General features: G+C 46.4%; 1 protein-coding gene across 1 annotated transcript in view; it reads left to right on the top strand.

Moving 5' to 3' along the window:
* SHANK2 (SH3 and multiple ankyrin repeat domains 2) overlaps window positions 1-22,470 on the top strand; it is a 700,055-nt gene that overhangs the window by 139,343 nt on the left and 538,242 nt on the right. The window contains exons 6-10 of the mRNA XM_045014265.1: window positions 3,330-3,401; window positions 4,362-4,470; window positions 4,769-4,920; window positions 6,058-6,225; window positions 21,944-22,060. Coding sequence (XP_044870200.1) covers window positions 3,330-3,401; window positions 4,362-4,470; window positions 4,769-4,920; window positions 6,058-6,225; window positions 21,944-22,060 — 618 coding nt within the window. The remainder of the gene's footprint in view (window positions 1-3,329; window positions 3,402-4,361; window positions 4,471-4,768; window positions 4,921-6,057; window positions 6,226-21,943; window positions 22,061-22,470) is intronic.

The raw sequence follows: 22,470 nt of genomic DNA on the forward strand, positions 1-22,470 counted from the left end.
GTAGAACAGGAGTCATGATCACGGATGGACAGAAAGACATTTCAGGGTAACACTTTATGATTTGGTGGAGAAATCTAAGGTGCTAAACTATGCTTTAAGGACCAAACTGCAGTTTCAGTTGTAGGGCATGCTGGAACACTTCTTTCCCCTTAGCAATGATGGGCTGCTGGGAAATGTCATTCCTGGACAGCCAGGTGTAGTATTGCGCTAAAGCAAGACATGCTGGGAAAAGAGACTATATAAATCCTGTCACCCTCTGTCAGGGGTGGCTCCAGGCCCCAGCACGCCAAGCGCGTGCTTGGGGCGGCATGCCGCGGGGGGCGCTCTGCTGGTCGCCGGGAGGGCAGCAGGCAGGGTGCCTTTGGCAGCATGCCTGCGGAGGGTCCGTTGGTCCCGCCTGCGGGAGGTCCACCGGAGCCGCGGGACCGGCGAGCGGTAGAGCGCCCCCGCGGCATGACGCTGTGCTTGGGGTGGCGAAATGTCTAGAGCCACCCCTGCCCTCTGTCAAGTGAGAGAACTGGAAGGGCTGATGGTTTCTCCCAGATGAAAGAACAAGTAATCCATTGCCTGACCTACTTCGCTTGTTATTGATACACTGGGATTTTTAGTTGAAAAAATGACTGTAGCACACCATATAGCAAGGGCCAGGTGGAATCCAGAATCCACATTAATTGGTCCATGTAGACCCTGCTGGTTCACGTTAAAAGTTCCCTAGTGCAATGTTTCCTATATGGTGGGTCCCGATCCACCAGAGGGTTACAGGAAGGTTCTAGAGAATCATGGGCCTAATGTGGAAGGGAGAACCTGGGGACGGGGGCTTGGAGTGGGATTGGAGAGGGAGGGCGCCCTACACTAACCCTGAAGTGACTGCACTTACCCAGCTGCAGGTACCCAGCTCCTTCCTGTGGTGCTGGCGTGGCTTCCAGGTGTGGATATTGCAACCTGGCATATGGGACAAACCTGAGAGCACCAGGTCACTACTCCCAGAGTGGGACCCACCATTTGGAAAACACTGCCCTAGGGAATCTTTAGTGGACACTAGCAGGCTCTACATGGATCAGTTATGGCACTACACATAAGTGTGTTTTAGGAATCACCCTCACCAGTAGTGTGCATTACCCCACTGCTCAGACAAGCCCTTAGTATGAGTAATCTAAATTTTGAGTAAAATTAGGGAAACAGGAGATTAATGTATCTTGAAATGTTTTTGTATTAAGGCTATTCCCTAACTCACACAAATTACTCTCTGATTTTATATGTAATGCTTCCTACATTGAATCAGTAATTGCTCAATTTTCTCTGGAGGAAAGGCCAAAAAACTATAGTAGACAGGAAAAATGAGTGGAATTTGCAGGTCTGACATCAGTAGATTTACATTCCAAATAAAAGGAAGTTCTTCTTCACGCAGTGCACAGTCAACTTGTGGAACTCCTTACCTGAGGAGGTTGTGAAGGCTAGGACTATAACAGCGTTTAAAAGAGAACTGGATAAATTCGTGGTGGTTAAGTCCATAAATGGCTATTAGCCAGGATGGGTAAGGAATAGTGTCCCTAGCCTCTGTTTGTCAGAGGATGGAGATGGATGGCAGGAGAGAGATCACTTGATCATTGCCTGTTAGGTTCACTCCCTCTGGGGCACCTGGCATTGGCCACTGTTGGTAGACAGATACTGGGCTAGATGGACCTTTGGTCTGACCCGGTACGGCCGTTCTTATGTTCTTATTGGTGTAAAACTAATGGAAGTGAGAGCCCTACTTACTCTCCCAGCTGAATTCTGAGGGTCAGTCACTGATGTTTCTGCTATAACCCTGAACAAAGGAATAATCACTATATTTCAGTCTACTGTTTTCCCCAGTGCACTGGTTAAAGTACTATTTTAACTGTACGGGACTTGTCAGCAGAATTCCTCTACGTGCAATAAATGGGGAAAGGGTCCTTTTTCTCTGCAGAATTCAAGTACATGGCATGTAAAGGATAAAAGTGTTCTGCCTGAAAAGCTGATATTCAGGCCCTATTCAAAAAATACATAGCACTCTTTGAATTCTACCTAGTAAACAAAGATCTATTTTTGTCTCTGTTCACAACATGTAATTACCAGTTCAGAGAAAATTGTAGCATGTTGAGAGCATGAACAGTAGTTACAGTAGAATCTTAATGAACACAAAGAGACAGAAATACCACAAAAAGCTAATATTTAAAAAAGGGGAGAGGGGGCTTTGAACTTCAGACATAATCCAGAAATATTATGGGCCAGATAGTGAAGGGACCTTGTGTAGTGACACACAAGAAGCTTCCCCAACATTACACAGTGATGCAAAAGCTTATTGTTCTAGGGCACACCCTGCCTGGGTCATGGGTCAACCCTCCTGCACTGGTGTACAGGGTGGGGCCAGCAGACCAGAGCAAACAGTCTACTTCATTCATTAGGATGGAGTAGATTATACATCACAATGAGCAAGGAGCACTGCAGCTTCACACTGCCCCTTTACAGGGAGGTGTCATCAATTCCACCATCTAACCTTGTGAGAAGAGAGGTGGGGGTGAAATCTGTGTTTAAAAATACATTTTTACATGAAAGCCAGTTAATCACAGAAGAGCCATTTAGCATTCTAATGAACTGTAAATTGTGGTTTGCTAGATGAGTGGTAAATATATATCATGGTGTAATGGTGACCCCATGAATTTTCAGCTTCTCTGTCTGCTCTAGCAATAGGCTAACTAGTCAGAATAAAATAAGAACTGGCCTCAGCTGAACCAAAGCCAGTCCTGTAACCTTTATGCACGCAAGTAATCCTTATTCACAGCAGATGTGCCATTAACATCCACAGAACTACTCCCATGAGTAAGGATTTTCAGGAATGGGTCTTATTTCTGAGATTCAGAAACATTCTGCTGTTTTTTGTTTTGTTTTTTTAAACGCATGTTTTAAATTTTCACATGCCTCTGCAATTCCTTTTTCTGTCTGGAAGTGAAAGTGCTGAAATGTCTTTAGGGAAAGCTCTTCACATGGTATTTTCAGTTCATTAGTGTAGATTCAAGGGGCCAAACTCATTGCTCATGTAATTTAATTGACTTCTCGATGCTTATACCAGGTACAAATTTGGCTTATAAGGATTGTAGAATTTCAATAGTACTGTTCCAAGCATTCTAACATCTTGGGGTTTATTTATTTATTTGTTTATTTAAACTGTCGTCCCAAGCCCTTTTTTTTTTAAAGTTTGCCCAAATCTACATTACTGTTAACAGATGTCACATTCTGATAATTTCAGATCTTTTTCACTATTAAATAAAATATGAAATTTTGACTTAATCTATTTGTTTCCCTATCAGTTTCGGTACAAGAAGAGAGTGTATAAGCAATTAAATCTTGATGAAAAACAGCTGGCCAAGCTTCATACGAAGGTATGTCCAATTTGCTGGTGATAAGGGAGAGCATCCATTTTCTGAAAGTACTAACGTCAGATGCACAATGACCCTCTGATTAGAATCATTTGATTTTAATGACAGTCTAAAAAATACATACAGAGTGCAGCCTGGATAGTTCTAGCATTGATCTTGCAGATCTCTGTTCATGTGAATAGTCCGACTGAAGTCAAGAAACTGCTTATATGAGTAAAGCCTGCTGGACTTGGATTTTATATACAATAGACCAGGGCTTCTCAGACTTCTGCATGTAGACCACATCTAAACAGAAGTTGTCTCGTGAAAGTCTCCCCTCCCACAACTGACTGGACAACGTGAAGCATCCTTGCGACAACTAAGGCAATTGCTTAAGTGGAAAAGTAATATTTAGAAAAGTATGTATTTTAGCACCTGGAAAATTAGGGGGAGATCTGCTTTAGGTGACCAGCTGAGCAGTCTGCAGACCACCAGTAAGTGTCCATGGACAGTGGGTGGTCCAGTGACGACAATTTGAGAATTTTTCTTACAGTATATTTCATATGTTTGACTTTGCCATAAATTTACAAGTAATTTTATATGAACATTATATAATACAGCAAGTTTTCAATATATCACCAGTTTTATAAATACTGACATACATATCTTTAGAGGCCCTTACACGTTGGATTAATTATGATCTCCATCTTATCAGTCTGATTTCTTTATGAATAGGACTTCTAGTAATTTTTTTCCTGAATGTTGTAAGCAGCATATTCTTGTTTTTAATTTTGACCATTGCATTCCGTAGAATCTATGCTCTGATTGAGTACAATTTTAGGGCTTGATCCTCAACTAGTGTAAATTGGCACTGTTCTATTAAGGTCAATGGAGCTAGTGATTATACCAGCTGAAGATCTCAGTTGTAACTGGAATATTCTTCATATGATCTGAGGACTTTTCAATCGTCACTCTTTGTTTCAGGCTAATTTGAGAAAATTTATGGATCATGTTCACCATCTCTCAGTGGAAAAAATCACAAAGATATTGGATCGGGGACTGGACCCTAACTACCATGACCTAGAGAGTGGAGGTAAGAGATTAATGAAATCAACAGTATAAAGTGGTACACATCCTGGTTTTACTGTATAAACAAAGCCAAATTCTACCCACTGAATCTATTGCCCTTTAAAGTCCTGGTCTTAGCAAAACACATAGTTCCAATATGTGAAGGGGGTAAGTTAATAGTTTATGATATTCTTAGGGCAGTGTTTATATGTTTTATACTTAAAAGCTAACAAAATATTTTTGAAATATTAGTACCGGTAAATACTTTTTTTGGTTAAAGTTGCATGTCTTTTTCCCACACATTATATTCTTTTTGTCTTTAGAAACTCCTCTAACTTTGGCAGCTCAGCATGATAATACCGTAGAAGTAATCAAAGCTCTGAAAAATGGAGGGGCACATTTAGATTTCAGAGCCAAAGATGGAATGACAGCTCTGCACAAAGCAGCTAGAGCCAAGAACCAAGTAACCCTCAAGGTAAATTCTTTCAGAGCCAAATTATACATTATTTTATACAGAACAATATATAAAGGAAAATGCTTCGGAGTTAATTATCATATTGTCCTTAATGGATCTTTTAATTTGTGCTTGCTTAAGTATTTATCTCTAGGCTTTTCACTTTCAGGATTTGCATTCAACAAAGGGCCCTTTCATTTTCAGAAGCTTATGTTTCAGAAGTGATGGTGAAACAGACTTTATGTTTACACTAGAGACCTTACAGTGGCACAGCTGTACCAATGCAGTAGGGCCGCTGTAAGATCTCTCGTGTAACTGCTCTATGTCGATGGGCGAGAGCTCTCCGGTCAATATAATTTAACCACCCTCAATGAGTGGTGGTAGCTTTGTTGGCAGGAGAAGCTCTCCTGCTGACATAGCTCTGTGCACACTACCACTTATGCTGGTGAAACTTGTGTTGCTCAAGGGTGTGGTTTTTTCACTCCGAGTGATATACATTTTGCTGACCAAAGTGGTAGTTTAGACATGGCCTTAACCTTGTGCACTGATAAGTGGTGTAAGATCTCTCTGCAGGAAGTGGGAGTAGTGTTATTGCTGTTTATCTGTCTTTGAAAGTGAATGCCAATAGCATGGATTATACACTTTATCATTTTAATACTGGCCCCTTTGTTTTTTCTTCCTGCTCTAACTGGTATTGTTGATTATTTTGACATTCTAGATTAAATCTTGTGTTTATGAAATTCCATTACTTCCTTCTGGACAGGATTTCAGATTACACAACATTTTTGGTAAGGCGCACTGCAACTGAAGAGTGGCCAAAAGCCACAACTTTATTAAAACACACAATTTTTCAACTCAATAACTTGATGGATAGTGGGCAGTCTTTGCTACTCATTCTGTTGCTGGAGCGCCTGCAGATTCCCTGACTACCAAAGCTAGGACTTCACATAGTGCACCAACTGGCTGAATTACCATGGGCCTTTGGCACTGTGCCATAGCTCTTCTGAGGCTGTCTGTACTGCAGCCCATTCAGTCAGCTTGTATAAACAGTAACAAAAAATGCCTCCTACTAAACAATACTTTGGAAAGGACTTTAAATATACACCGAGTCGTTCAGTTATTTGCTCAGACATGTTCACCATTTATAACTACTTGTAGACCCTTTTAGAGCTTGGAGCATCTCCTAACTACAAGGACAGCTGTGGATTGACACCACTATACCACACCGCTGTAGTAGGAGGAGACCCTTATTGTTGTGAACTTTTACTTCATGAACATGCTACAGTCAGCTGCAAAGACGAAAATGGATGGCAAGAGATTCATCAGGTATGAACGATTACTCTTCATTAGATTTTATATTTACTGTGAGGTCAGGAAATATGCCTGCTCAACAAATTGCTTTCCCAGGATTTTGCGTATTGTGTGGGACTCTGTAAAATATTTTATTGGAAGATATTTAATTTATATATGCAGAGATTTCTTTTTCTTTTGTTTTGTTTAGCACCATGGAATTTGCTGTTAGTGAAGTGAATATCCAGTCTGTTAGAGTTTTGCAGCAGTCAAGCCTCGCAGTTTCTATGGACATAGTTGCACAAATTACTGCTCCAGCTGGCTGGTATTGCACATTCTTCTAGCGGACTCTTGGAAGTCTGCATTGTAGCATTCTGTTACAAATGCCCCACTGCAAAAATATTGCTGGATCTTTCTCTTTAAGATGCCACTTTCCATTTTCTCGGTAATGCTGCTTGTTCCTTTATACCAGAAATATCTTGACCTTAGTCATTGGTGGTTATATAATATAATATATAATATATATATAATATAACGAATATGTGGACACAAGTCCTATCTGACTCTGGAATCCTTTAGTGTGCTGTACGGAAGGATGTTTCTCACTGGTTTGCCCTAACTTTGCCCTGGTTTGCCTCACTGGTTTGCCTCACTGGATATTGCTGGATCTTTCTCTTTAAGATGCCACTTTCCATTTTCTCGGTAATGCTGCTTGTTCCTTTATACCAGAAATATCTTGACCTTAGTCATTGGTGGTTATATAATATAATATATAATATATATATAATATAACGAATATGTGGACACAAGTCCTATCTGACTCTGGAATCCTTTAGTGTGCTGTACGGAAGGATGTTTCTCACTGGTTTGCCCTAACCAGTTCAGAATTTGAGGTTTGCTTCCTCTCTTCTAGATAGAAAGTTTCAAGTGACATTTCCCCTTTCTCCATAACTGGGTCTCCTGACTGCTCTGCTCAAGTAGTTTTCAATATTTGGTAGGCAAATACATTTGCTGCCACCTGGTCCACATAAGAGAGTGATTTAGGGCCTTGTTTAGTCTCAGTATGCCTTAGGGTTCTGGTGATCTCTTGAGCTAGACAATAGTGTACCATGATTATTTTTCAGGTATAGCTTGTTCAGCTTTGCAACAACAACCAGGAGTCTTTCTTTGGGAAATGATAGGCATCCCGTGTCTATATTCCAGAAGCCTATGTATCTCTTTCTTCATAGAAATCCATATAATTTGGTAAGATGCTTTTTGGTTGAGACTTGTTTTTTCTTAGGCCTCTTCTCCTATATGTTCTCCTAATAAGCCTGAATTTCCTCTAAGACCTTCAGATAAGGGATTTAGCAGCAGTGTGCTTAATGCACATGAAGTGAAGTGGTGGATTATGGCATTCTAAGTGCAGTCACTGTATTAAGGGAAGGAGGTATGTAGCTTACAAGAAATCAGCATAAAACTGATAACATCCAGCATTGCTGGTGTTTCTCTAGGCCAGGGGCTCTCAAACTTCATTGCACCATTGCCCTCTTCTGACAACAAAAATTACTACATGACCCTAGGTAGGGGGACCGAAGACTGAGCCTTCCCAACCCCACCCTCGCCCCGGGTTGGGGGGCTGAAGCCCAAGCCCAAGGGCTTCAGCCCCTGGCGGAGGGGCCTGTAACCTGAGCCCTGCCACCCAGGGCTGAAGCCCTCAGTCTTGATCCCTGGCCCTGGGCCCCAGGAAGTCTAACATCAGCCTCGACGACCCCATTAAGATGGGGTCATGATCCACTTTGGGGTCCTGACCCACAGTTTGAGAACCGCTGCTCTAGGCAAAAGGATTGGAAGGGTTGCTGCACACAGATTGTGGTATGGCATCAGATATTGGGTCATTTTGTAGCGCTAAAGTCGTGAGACAAGAAATGAAGGAAGCTCTGTGTGTGTGGGTGCATGAGCGTGTGCACGTGCAAAAACTATAGCAGAACTTTCTTTCCTCGGTAGGCTCTGGAACTTGGATGCAGTGCTGTAAATGGTGCATAGGCCTTTTGATGAACCTTTCCACAGGGCTGAATTTCACACTTGGTACCTGATTCTCTGAGTTCTTGAGCATATTTACCTCTCACTGACATTAATTGGATCTGATGGTGCTCATCACCTTGCCAGTCTGGACCCTTGGAAGGTTTAGCTGTAGAATTACCAGTGGCCTGGGGATATCATTTTGGGGAGAACTAAAGTTAAAAAAAAAAAAAGGCAGTAAGAGTCCTATGCAAATGTATCAGAGATACTGTAGAAGCCTCTTCGGATATGCATCAGAAGCAGCTCAGTACCCTAGTATATTCCAGCAGTTTCCCATGTTCAGTGTAATTATTTTCTCAGTCTGTCTTCTGTATGGATTAGTTTCTTGGTTACTGCTAAAATGAATTGGTCTGGGATTCATAGACTCATAGATTGTAGAGCTGGAAGGGACCTCGAGAGGTCATCGAGTCCAGTCCCCTGCCCTCGTGGCAGGACCAAATACTGTCTAGACCATCCCTGATAGACATTTATCTAACCAACTCTTAAATATCTCCAGAGATGGAGATTCCACAACCTCCCTAGGCAATTTATTCCAGTGTTTAACCACCCTGACAGTTAGGAACTTTTTCCTAATGTCCAACGTAAACCTCCCTTGCTTCAGTTTAAGCCCATTGCTTCTTGTTCTATCCTTAGAGGCTAAGATGAACAAGTTTTCTCCCTCCTCCTTACAACACCCTTTTAGAAACCTGAAAACTGCTATCATGTCCCCTCTCAGTCTTCTCTTTTTCCAAATTAAACAAACCCAATTCTTTCAGCCTTCCTTCATAGGTCATGTCTCTAGACCTTTAATCATTCTTGTTGCTCTTCTCTGTACCTTCTCCAATTTCTCCATATCTTTCTTGAAATGAGATGCCCAGAACTGGACACAATATTCCAGTTGAGGCCTAACCAGCGCAGAGTAGAGCGGAAGAATGACTTCTCGTGTCTTGCTCACAACACACCTGTTAATGCATCCCAGAATCATGTTTGCGTTTTTTGCAACAGCATAACACTGTTGACTCATATTTAGCTTGTGGTCCACTATAACTGCTAGATCCCTTTCTGCCATACTGCTTCCTAGACAGTCTCTTCCCATTCTGTATGCGTGAAACTGATTGTTCCTTCCTAAGTGACACACTTTGCATTTGTCTTTATTAAACTTCATCCTGTTTACTTCCATTTCTCCAATTTGTCCAGATCATTTTGAATTATGACCCTATCCTCCAAAGCAGTTGCAATCCCTCCCAGTTTGGTATCATCTGCAAACTTAATAAGCGTACTTTCTATGCCAATATCTAAGTCGTTGATGAATATACCGAACAGAGCCGGTCCCAAAACAGACCCCTGCGGAACCCCACTTGTTATACCTTTCCAGCAGGATTGGGAACCATTAATAACTACTCTCTGAGTACGGTTATCCAGCCAGTTATGCACCCACCTTATAGTAGCCCCATCTAAGTTGTATTTGCCTAGTTTATTGATAAGAATATCATGCGAGACCGTATCAAATGTCTTACTGAAGTCTAGGTATACCATATCCATCTCTTCTCCGTTATCCACAAGACTCGTTATCCTACCAGAGAAAGCTATCAGATTGGTTTGACATGATTTGTTCTTTACAAATACGTGATGGCTATTCCCTATCCCCTTACCACCTTCCAAGTGTTTGCAGATGATTTCCTTAATTACTTGCTCCATTATCTTCCCTGGCACAGAAGTTAAACTAACTGGTCTGTAGTTTCCTGGGTTGTTTTTATTTCCCTTTTTATAGATGGGCACTATATTTGCCCTTTTCCAATCTTCTGGAATCTCTCCTATCTCCTATGATTTTCCAAAGATAATAGCTAGAGGCTCAAATACCTCCTCTATTAGCTCCTTGAGTATTCTAGGGGTACGTCCATACTACCCGCCTGGGTCGGCGGGTAGCGATTGACTTCTCGGAGTTCGATATATCGCGTCTCATCTAGACGTGATATATCGAACTCCGAACACGCTCCCGTCGACTCCGGAACTCCACCACCGCGAACGGCGGTGGCAGAGTCGACGGGGGAGCCGTGGACTTCGATCCCGCGCCGTCAGGACGGGTAAGTAGTTCGAACTAAGGTAGTTCGAGTTCAGCTACGCTATTCGCGTACCTTAGTTCGAACCTCCCCCTACTGTAGACCAGGCCTAAGATGCATTTCATCAGGCCCTGGTGACTTGCAGGAATCTAACTTTTCTAAGTGATTTTTAACTTGTTCTTTTTTTATTTTATCTTCCAAACCTTCCCCCGTCCCATTAGCATTCACTATGTTAGGCATTCCTTCAGACTTCTTGGTGGAGACTGAAACAAAGAAGTCATTGAGGATCTCTGCCATTTCCAAGTTTCCTGTTACTGTTTCTCCCTCCTCACTGAGCAGTGGGCCTACCCTGTCCTTGTTCTTCCTCTTGCTTCTAATGTATTGATAAAAAGTCATCTTGTTTCCCTTTATTCCTGTAGCTAGTTTGAGCTCATTTTGTGCCTTTGCCTTTCTAATCTTGCCCCTGCATTCCTGTGTTGTTTGCCTATATTCATCCTTTGTAATTTGTCCTAGTTTCCATTTTTTATATGACTCTTTTTTATTTTTTAGATCATGCAAGATCTCGTGGTTAAGCCAAGCTGGTCTTTTGCCACATTTTCTGTCTTTCCTATCCAGCGGAATAGCTTGCTTTTGGGCCCTTAATAGTGTCCTTTTGAAATATTGCCAACTCTCCTCAGTTGTTTTTCCCCTCAGTCTTGATTCCCATGGGACCTTACCTATCAGATCTCTGAGCCTTCCTGAAATCCATTGTCTCTATTTTGCTGTACTCCCTTCTACCCTTCCTTAGAATTGTGAACTCTATGATTTCATGATCACTTTCACCCAAGCTGCCTTCCACTTTCAAATTCTCAACGAGTTCCTCCCTATTTGTTAAAATCAAATCTAGAACAGCTTCCCCCCCAGTAGCTTTTTCTACCTTCTGAAATAAAAAGTTGTCTGCAATGCAGTCCAAGAACTTATTGGATAGTCTGTGCCCTGCTGTGTTATTTTTCCAATATATATCTGGATAGTCCCCCAGTCCCCCATCACCACCAAATCTTGGGCTTTGGATGATTTTGTTAGTTGTTTAAAAAAAGCCTCATCTACCTCTTCCACCTGGTTAGGTAGCCTGTAGTAGACTCCTAGCATGACATCACCTTTGTTTTTACCCCTTTTAGCCTAACCCATAGGTATATCTACCTATGTGTGTTCATGGGCAAATATCCTGGGATGTCAAATCAGGTTTTCTGACCTAAGAAGGATGTTTACTTTTCCTTCATCATTGTTTTCTTAGTACACAATTCTTTTCCTAGTATGTGGTGGGTATGAGTTGCAAAGTTTGGACTCGTATTCAAGCTTTTTCAGTGTTCCAGGGTGTTCAGATCTTGGTTATTTGTTTGGGTCCATCTCTATTAGGAAGTAAGTAAAAGGGGTTTATCTACCATTATAATTGGTTTGGTGGATTGGAGGTAGGTAAGCATTTCTTTTGATTCCCTCAGAAGTCTAGGTGACAGTGATGGGGAGGAGCTTTTCTTTCAAGGAATGGTCTCACCTGCAATCTCTGGAAGTACAAAGAAGAATCCTTCCTCTCTGTATGAAAACCCAACTTAATAGATCTATATTAATTATTTCTCTCACTGGAAGGGGGCTATGTTTTCCAAAATCACCTTCTTGGTTTTAATCCTAGATAAATCAAGGAAATTTATGTCTGGATTATGGGTTAATTGAGCAATCCATCCTCCGTAAGCAAGAATGTCAGTACCCCTCTCTGATATGTGAAAGATGGCAGTATAAAGCTATCCCATCTATTACCATTTTTGAGAGATGTGAAGTGACCTAGGATAGTAAAGAAGTCATTAATCACAGCTTGGTTTCTACACATTTACTAGAACAGTCATTTAGGCCCAGATTCACATTAGGTATTAAGTACCTAATTTAGGCACCTAAATCCCAGTTCCACAAGACACTGCAATCCACAAAACTCCTGCTCAGCTGCCATCTAATTCTAAATTGACTTGGTGCATAAATGTTCACTGTAACAGTTCCCTAGGCACCTATGTTTCTGCCTCTCTGCATGGGCACTACTGCTTCCCTCTAGTCATTGGGGTACCAGCAGGATCCACAATCCTGGGAAGATAGGGGAATGCCTATCTCACCTGCAGAGCCTGATCCAGTAGGCATGCACTGAGTGCACCCACTGGATTAGACCCCATCAAAAACCGAGTTGGTGTTGCCTCCCTTATATCTTTAAGTGGTTAGAGCACTCATCTGTAATGTGGGAAACCTAGGTTCAATTCCCTTCTCTGCCTAGTGGGGAGAAAGGATTTGCACTGGGGTCTCCTACCTCTCAGGTGAGTGCCCTAACCACTGGACTATGGGATATTCTGATGTGGGGCTGCCATAGTCTCTCCTGTTGAAGCTGTTCCACTTCGGCTCACAATGACTGTTTTAGTATTTATCCAGAGGGAGAGAGGTCCAGTCCTCTTGCTCCAATGACTGACTATTTATGGAAAGTGGAACAGCTTCAACAGGAGAACTTAAGTCAGACGTACATCAGACTATCTGGCAGCCCAGTGGTTAGATCACTCTACTGGGGGTGGGAGACCCCTGTTGAAATATTTTCTCCCCATCAGGCGGGGTGCGGGGGAAGAGGAGGGGAAACTGAACCTGGGTCTCCCACATCCTGGCTGGGTGCTCTAACCACTGGTCTAAAAGTTATAAGAGAGGTGGTATTTCCTCCTTCTCTTTCATGTGGAGTTAAGAAGGTTCCTAACTCATCTTGCAAGAAACAGCATAGACACCTCCAGGAGAGGGGTTCCCAGCTATGGATCACAAGCAGAGATAGGTGTCCCCCGAAGCCCAGACTTAAGTGCTTAAGGGTGGAGTTTAGCATATTTCTCACATCAGCATCTTCCATTGGCTAGTTAAGGCTGCTCCCTGCTTAGCATGCTGGCTTTTGTGGATCACATTCTTAGGTGCCTATCACTCCCCATTTATTGTATAGGGAAGCTAGGCACCTAGTTCAGGCTTTGTGGCTCCCATTTTAGTTCCAGTGATTTCTTAGGTGCCTAAAAGTTAGGCGTCACAATGCCGAACATTGTAACCCCCGATACTTTTGTGGATCTGGGCCCTAGTGATTAACCCCCTTTGAGGTAGTGTCACAGGCTGGGTGGCCTTTTAAGGGGAAACAGGCTAAGCTCTGCTTGTGATATAGCAACTATCCGTCATTTGATCCTGATCTGGCAGTTTAATTATCCTTAGAAACCCCAGCTATAAAAGGGTCAGGGAAGACTACAGAGAGAGGAGAGAACTCAGCAGAAAGGAGATCCATGAGACAGGAGGTAGAGTTCCCTCTCTCTCTCTGGGAAGCGTCTGCAGAAGACAAATTGAAGAGGACCCTAGGGGTGGAGTTCATCTCTGTTTTGGCTCCTGGAAAGGGGGAAAGGCCCAGGGAGGCAGCATTGTGGGTTGGTGTTCCAGGGGAGGAACAAGGAGCTGGGAGAACCTAAGGAGAAGCCTGAGAGGTCTGGGAACCAGAGGAGAGGCTGTATTTAACCACAGGCTACTGGGAAACAGCACAAGGGGTTGCCCAAGGTCATGTAGTGAGTCAATAGAAAAATTGGGATTAGAAACCTGAGATTCTTCTTCGAGTGATTGCTCCTATGCATTCCAGTTAGGTGTGCGCGCCACGCGTGCATGGCTCTTCGGAATATTTTTACCCTAGCAACACCGGCGGGCCGGCTGGGCGCCGCTATAGCGCTAGATATATACCCCAGCCGGCCCGTCCGCTCCTCAGCTCCTTCTTCCCGCCCGTGACGGCCGTTGGAACAGTGGAGTGCTCGTTTGTCCTCCACATCCCTAGCTCACCTCTGTTCTAGTTTCGTAGTTAGTGTATATAGTAGTTAAAATAGTTAGTTAAGTAAGTTATTAGGTAGATTAAGGGGAATGAGGGGGGCTTAGCCCCTCTTTTCCCGTCCGGTGTGGGCGTATGCCCAAGACACCGGGGTTTAAGCCCTGTGCGGCTTGCCAGCAGCACATGCCGATTGGAGACCCTCACGACTCCTGCCTGCGTTGTCTTGATGAGGCCCATCGACCAGATAAGTGCCCGATTTGCAGATCGTTCAAGCCTAGAACGAAAAAGGAGCGGGACATTAGATTAAGGCAGCTCCTAATGGAATCGGCGCTTACCCCTGCGGTGCCGACACCATCAGCTCCGCCGTCGTCCTCGGCACGGAGCGCTCCAGCGGTCCCCGACAGGTCCGGTACCGAGACTCTTAAGAAACAACCGGCACCGAAGCCCCGGCACCGTTCCCTCTCACCATCGGGGAAACGGAAGCCGCAGCCAAAGTCTGGGAAGACTGCTGCATCGAGACTGCTTGTCCAGCAGCCAGTGTCGGCCCCCTCGGTACCGACCTCGACAGCGCACGGACCGTGCGCGGTACCGTCGACTCCAGCGCCGACAGGGCCGTTGAGTCCGGTACCTCCGTGCTCCCCGGTGCAAACCGTGGTCGAGCTGCCTCTCCCGTCCACGCCCGAAACGTTCTCGACGGTGAGGGAGCTCATAGAGCTAACAGAGGCACCGAGCCTCCGGCCCCCGGCACCGCCGGTGCGGGCTGTGCAGTCAGTGGGCAAGCCGGCCATGATACGGCCTCCTTCGCTTGAAAGACGGGATAGAAGGCGATCCAGGTCCCACTCCCGATCCCGATCCCGGAGACGGTCACCTTCACGCCGATCCAGGTCCCGGCACCGGTCACCATCCAGGTACCGCTCTCCGTCTCGGCGCTGGTCGCAGTCCCGGTACCGCTCCTCATCGCGGTACTGTCGCACTCCCGGAGGTGATCCCGGTCCCGGTCTCCGGACCGTCGGCACCGAAGAAGGTCTGGATCCCGGCACCGCTCCCGGCACCGTTTTCGGAGCCGCTCCCGTCGACAACGGTCGAGATCGCAGTCGACCTCCTGGTACTCACGCGGTCGACGGTCCCGCTCTCGCTCCCGGTACCGCGACGATCGGCACCGGTCCCCGGCACCGTCCACGGACAGACTAGCGGCATCGACGGCGCAGTCCCTGAGCGCCTCTGCCCCCCCATGGCCTTCCCGCCAATCGTCGGTCGCCTCGCACGAGGGCAGCGGTGGAGATCACCGGGCAGACCCCCAAGGACAGGACCACGATCCACAGCAATGTGGCTTCTGGACCCCCTGGGCCTTTCACGAGGCTCAAGGCACCCCCTCCCTCCAGCGACCCAGGCCCTCCGACCACGGGGTGCCGGAAGCCACTGTCAGCAGGCCCCCTCCATCACCTCCGGTTGAGGTTCCGCCGCCACCTGTACCGGCAGAACATCCCGTAGAGGCGGAGGCTTCGCACCCCATGGACGAACCACAGCTACAAGCCATTGGTCAGGGCCATTCCTCGTCTTCCTCGCCGGACGAGGCGGTGGCGGGGTCCTCATCATCGGATCCCCCACCGATTGACTTGCGTGCCCATCAGGACCTCCTCCGTCAGGTGGCACAAGCCATCAACCTCCCAGAGGTCACTGAGGACGAGGATCCGGTTACTAATGTGATTGGAGCTGAGGCCCCGATGCGAGTGGCCCTGCCCTTCATTCGCACTATTCAGAAAAATGCCACTATAATCTGGCAATCACCTGCGTCCATCCCTCCCACTGCTCGAGGCGTGGAGCGAAAGTACTCAGTGCCCCCGACCGGGTACGAGTACCTGTATACGCACCCGGCCCCAGCCTCCCTCGTTGTGCAGTCGGTGAATGACCGGGAGAGAAATGGGCAGCCCACGCCAGCGCCGAAGTCCAAGGACGCGCGCAGGATGGACCTGTTGGGCCGGAAGGTCTATTCGGCTGGCGGCCTTCAACTACGGATATCCAATCAGTTGGCTCTCCTTAGCCGCTATGCCTACGACAACTTCGTGGCCCTCTCTAAGAGGGCAAGAAAGCCTCCAGGTCCTCCATCCAGGCCTCCCTGGACTCTGCAGATTCCGGAGCCAGGACTTTGGCATCAGGAGTGACCATGAGGAGGATCTCCTGGCTGCAATCGTCTACCTTGCCGCCAGAAGTCCAGTATACCTTGCAGGACCTGCCCTTCGATACCAAGGGCCTATTCTCGGAGAAGACAGACTCCAGAATCCAGACCCTTAAGGATGGCCGTATTGCCATCCGCACCCTGGGCATGCACACGCCTGCTACCCAGCGGAGGTCCTTCAGGCAGCAGCCCTATCGGCCATTTAATCAGTCCAGGTCGCGGCCTGATAATGGACGCAGAGGCAGACTGAACCGCCGTAGACCATCGGGCAATTGGCGTACCCAGTCCCAGGCGCCCTCTAAAGCCCCTCAAGGGCCGAAGCAGGCATTTTGATGGGACGCCCGAGGACGGCCCATCAGTCTCTTCACCGGATCCTTCCCCGTTATTTTTCAACCGTCTTTCCCACTTCCTCCCTGCGTGGTCCCAGATTACAACGGACAACTGGGTGCTACGCACGGTAGAGTCCGGTTACCGTCTTCAGTTTGTTTCGCCCCCGCTCTCCCACCCACCCACCCCGTCCCTCTTCAGGGACCCCTCTCACGAGCAAGTCCTCTTACAAGAGGTCGAGTCTCTGCTGAGCTTGGGTGCCATAGAGGAGGTGCCGAGCGATATGCGAGGCAGGGGATTTTATTCCCGATATTTCCTAATCCCCAAGGCGAAGGGAGGTCTACGACCCATACTCGACCTCCGAGAGCTCAACAGGTACCTGCTCAAGCTCAAGTTTCGCATGGTAACCCTGGGGACTATCATTCCCTCCCTGGATCTGGGAGACTGGTTTGCCGCCGTCGACATGAAGGACGCATATTTCCATGTCGCGATTTACCCTCCTCATCGACGCTACCTGCGTTTCGTTGTCAACAACACGCACTACCAGTTTGCAGTGCTAACCTTCGGCCTCTCCACAGCGCTGAGGGTCTTCACCAAGTGTATGGCAGTGGTTGCCGCGGCCCTCCGCCGTCGTCGGATACACGTCTACCCGTATCTCGACGATTGGCTGGTCCGTGGACCATCCCGCCAACTGGTAGCGGGTCACATGACCACGATCCTAGCCCTGTTTCAGCACCTAGGACTTATGATAAATGCCGAGAAGTCAACGTTGACTCCATCGCAAAGGGTGGAGTTCATCGGAGCGGTCCTGGATTCCAATTTGGCCAGGGCCTGCCTGCCCCAACCTCGGCATCAGTCTCTGGTCTCCCTAGTTCGGGGCCTACAATCCTTTCCAACAACAACAGTGCGTTCCTGCCTCCGCCTCCTGGGCCACATGGCTTCGTGCACGTTCGTCACTCCGTACGCGAGGTTGCATCTTCGCCCGTTTCAAACTTGGCTTGCGTCAGTGTACCATCCCCACCGTGACTCCATGGATATGGTAGTCACGCCCACGAAGCCGATCCTCGCTTCGCTCACCTGGTGGCTGGACCCAGAAGTGGTGTGTGCCGGAGTCCCATTCCGCCCTCCTCAACCATCCGTCACCCTGACCATGGATGCTTCAGAGCTAGGGTGGGGGGCACACCTAGCCGACCTGCACACCCAAGGTCTCTGGTCGCCCCGAGAGCTCTCCTTACATATCAATGTCAGGGAACTGCGGGCGATTCGCCTCGCGTGTCAAGCCTTCCGCTCCCGTCTCCAAGGGCGTTGTGTCGCGGTGTTGACGGACAACACAACGGTGATGTTTTATGTCAACAAGCAGGGTGGGGCCTGATCCTCCCTACTTTGCACGGAAGCGATGCTCCTGTGGGACTTCTGCATAACCCACTCGATTCACCTGGTAGCGTCCTATCTTCCAGGAGTGCAGAACACGCTGGCCGACCGTCTCAGCAGGTCGTTCCTTTCACACGAGTGGTCGCTGCGTCCAGATATGGTGTACACAATTTTCCGCAGGTGGGGGTTTCCCCAAATAGACCTGTTTGCCTCCAGAGAGAACAGGAAGTGCCACCAGTTCTGTTCTTACCAGGGTCGCGCCCCGGGCTCCCTGTCGGACGCATTCCTCTGCTCCTGGACGGGTCACCTCCTATATGCCTTCCCTCCGTTCCCGCTCGTACACCGGGTGCTTCTCAACCTTCGGAGGGACAGGGCCCACCTCATACTCGTCGCTCTGGCCTGGCCGAGGCAGCACTGGTACACTCTGCTGCTCGAGCTCTCCGTCCGGGATCCCATTCCCCTCCCGTTGTGGCCGGATCTGATAACGCAGGACTTCGGCAGGCTCCGCCACCCGGACCTGCAGTCCCTCCATCTTACAGCCTGGTGCCTGAGTGGTTGACCCACGCGGAGCGTGCCTGTTCAGTGGCGGTCCAGCGAGTCCTGCTAGAGAGCAGGAAGCCCTCCACTCGCTCGACTTACCTCGCGAAATGGAAGCGATTCGCAATCTGGTGCGATCAGAGAGACCTGAATCCGTTTGTCGTCCCTATACCAACGATCCTGGACTACCTCTGGTCACTTAAGGAGCAAGGTCTTGTGGTCTCATCGTTGAAAGTGCACCTAGCGGCCATATCCGCCTTTCGGCTGCCCGTCGGTCACCGGTCCATCTTCTCCGATCCGACGGTTTCCCGCTTCCTCAAAGGCCTAGATCGCTTGTTCCCGCCAGTACGGCGTCCTACCCCGTCCTGGGATCTGAATCTGGTTTTGACCAGGCTCATGAGAGCCCCCTTTGAGCCCTTGGCCACGTGTTCCCTGCTACATCTGTCGTGGAAAACAGCTTTCCTCGTCGCCATAACCTCAGCGAGGCGAGTTTCCGAGCTTCATGCCCTGACGGCTGGTCCACCGTACACCATCTTTCATGCAGACAAGTTTCAGCTTCGGCCACACCCGGCCTTCCTCCCTAAGGTGGTGTCGGCCTTCCATTTAAAGCAGGACATTTTTCTTCCTGTTTTTTTCCCGAAGCCTCACGCCTCGAGTCGGGAACAACAGCTTCACACCCTGGACGTCTGCAGGGCCCTTGCTTTCTACATAGAGCGAACAAAATCCTTCCGGCGTTCGCCCCAACTATTCGTAGCAGTTGCGGAGCGTATGAAAGGCAAGCCGGTCTCCTCTCAGAGGATTTCCTCCTGGGTCACTGCATGTATCCGAACATGCTAAGAGCTTGCTTGTGTACCAGCTAACCGTCTCACCACTCACTCTACGAGAGCTCAAGCCTCGTCTGCCGCCTTCCTGGCCCATGTCCCCATCCAGGACATCTGTAGAGCGGCCACCTGGTCTTCTGTCCACACCTTCGCTTCCCACTACGCGTTGGTGCAGCAATCCAGAGACGATGCAGCCTTCGGCTCAGCAGTCTTACACTCTGCCACGTCTCACTCCGACCCCACCGCCTAGGTAAGGCTTGGGAATCACCTAACTGGAATGCATAGGAGCAATCACTCGAAGAAGAAAAGACGGTTACTCACCGTTGTAACTGTTGTTCTTTGAGATGTGTTGCTCCTATCCATTCCAGACCCGCCCTCCTTCCCCACTGTCGGAGTAGCCGGCAAGAAGGAACTGAGGAGCGGACGGGCCGGCTGGGGTATATATCTAGCGCTATAGCGGTGCCACTCCAGGGGGCGCCCAGCCGGCCCGCCGGTGTTGCTAGGGTAAAAATCTTTCGAAGAGCCGTGCACGCGCGGCACGCACACCTAACTGGAATGGATAGGAGCAACACATCTCAAAGAACAACAGTTACAATGGTGAGTAACCGTCTTTTCCAACATTTTAGTCCTTTGCATGCCTCCACTCACTAGCTGGAACTCTGGAACTCAGCATTTGTCTATCCTAATCTAGACTGTACTTGTGAACACAAATATACATTATCATTTTGCAGTGATAGATTTGGGCATCCTATATGGCTGTTCCATTTGCTCCTTGGTGAATAATATCTTTTAGAATAAATCTTTCTATTTTCATTTAATCTGGGTTTTTTTCCTCTACTTGGGCAAATAATTCATAATGAGTAAACTATTTAACAAATATTGTTTTTTCCCCCCTTTCTGCTTGTGGATGGTCTGTGACCAGAGACAAGAATAATGGTCCACTAGTTAGGGCACTAGCCTGGGACTTGGAAAACCTGGCTTCACTCCCTGCTCTGCCATAGGATAACTGAGTGATGTGGGACAGGTTAATTAGCCTCAGTTCCCCATCTGTAAAATGGGGATAATAGCACTTCCCTGACTTGCAGGGGTGTTGTGAGGATCAATACATTAAAGATTCTGAGACATTCATGTACTATGGTAATGGGAGCCAGATAAATCGCTAAGATTAATAGACAGAAATACTGTGATTTTTTTTCCCCTCAGATTTATTCATTAATGAAAATTATTCACCAGATAACTTCTGTGAATAATTCATGGTCTCATTCAATGAACAATTAATTCCACCTAATCGGTATTTGAAATTTGAGCAGTGCATCTGGCCAAATAATTCACAGGTTTTCTCTCTTTGGATCAAAATCAGACCCTCTGTATGCAGCGCCTCTGCATTTATTGTTAAATCTCAGTCATCTTTTTTGAGTTATGTTTTGTAATTATTTTGACTGTTCTGTATATAATACATATTTCTGAAGTACACTCTTGTAGCTCTTGTGCTCACAGATCGGAGGAAGATATTCAGAAGGAAACAATGTTGTGAAAAATCATTGACTTAAAATACTTTGGCTGATCTAATTCTCCAACATATCTTCACTCTTTAAAAGCAGTGTTCAGAAATCAGATCATCTTCAGTGCCATCTAGTGTCACCTTTCCAAAAAAGCTTGATTTTCTACTCTAATGCTCATAAACAGAAAATAAATGCTTTTCAGCCAAATATGCAACATATTAATTTACAGTCTCAAGGTTTTTAATCATAGTTTTGAAAGTGAATGAATATTTTGTCTTGGTTCTGTTGTATACAGTTCCCACTGCATTAATACGAGTAACAAGACCACGTTGGTAGGTAAATAGTTCCAAATTATGTATCTTATTGTATCTTAGCCTGTTATCCTCCAAATTCTTAAGCACACGTTTAACTTTATGCACACAAGGACTCCTATTGATTTCCACTTTAATGTGCAAACTTGAGCACATGTATACATTTTTTACAACATCTGGACCTTATGCCCCAACTGGGCCTCTATTGAAGCTAGTGGGAGTTTTTTCCATTGACTTCAATAGGAGGTGGATCAGACCCTTAACTTGCTCAGTTTCATATTTACTATATCAAAGATTATTTTCATTTCAAACCTTACTTCCATTTTAAAGTGTTTTTTCTGGAGCCAACCCAGGCACCTAGTGTCAGCTGTTGTGCACAGCATCCAAGTGTGGGTCCTGAACCCTTCCTGTGGTAAACATAGGAACACTGCAGAGACAGCACTCTCAGCTCTTGGAGAAGGAAATGTGTCACTTGGTAATGACTGGCTTCATCAGATATAGAAGCACTCTCTTGGGAGGGCCATAACTGTACCAAATGCTGCTGTACTGAAAGGAGGATTATTACAGGTGGAACTTAGGAGGGAGAAATAAAGGAGGGGAATGATGGAGGTGGTGTCTCTTGGTGTTCCTACTGGGACTCTAGAATCATACGGAATAACTGAGAATTAGGCCATAAGGATGTAGCATATACTTGTATGAAGAAATGTCTAATTGGGATATTTACCTGGTACAGTAAGACTGTATAGTAATCAAAATGTTAAATTTATGTCTTTATAGGCTTGCCGATATGGACATGTCCAGCATTTAGAACACTTACTTTTTTATGGAGCAGATATGGGAGCACAGAATGCCTCAGGAAATACAGCATTGCATATTTGTGCCCTTTATAACCAGGTTAGTTATTATTCTTCTATAGCTTTGTATTTCTGTGTCTTTTTTGGGAGTTTTTAAAAAATAATCTTTCATGAAATGTATGAAGTAGAGTAGAACTGGAACTGAAATTTTCTTCTTGTGGAAAACCTTGGATTTATGAAAAAATTTTCATTCCAATTTGGAATAAATGAAAATTCAGAAATGTGAAGTTTTCCATGGGAAATAAATTTTAGAAAAAATTGAGACTAACAAGGCAGCCGGGAAGGGACAGAGAGTCTATTTATCGGAAACTTAATTTAGAATTAAATAAGAAACACTTACAGAAATATTGAAGAAAAATTGTCTCCATTGACTAGGCAAAGTGGGCCTAATTCTCCACTGCCTTGTATCTTATGTAGTCATTTACAACTGTGTAAACTGGATAAAAAAAT

This window comes from Mauremys mutica, chromosome 4 (genome assembly GCF_020497125.1).
Source record: "Mauremys mutica isolate MM-2020 ecotype Southern chromosome 4, ASM2049712v1, whole genome shotgun sequence".
In the NCBI taxonomy this organism is placed as follows: domain Eukaryota; kingdom Metazoa; phylum Chordata; order Testudines; family Geoemydidae; genus Mauremys; species Mauremys mutica.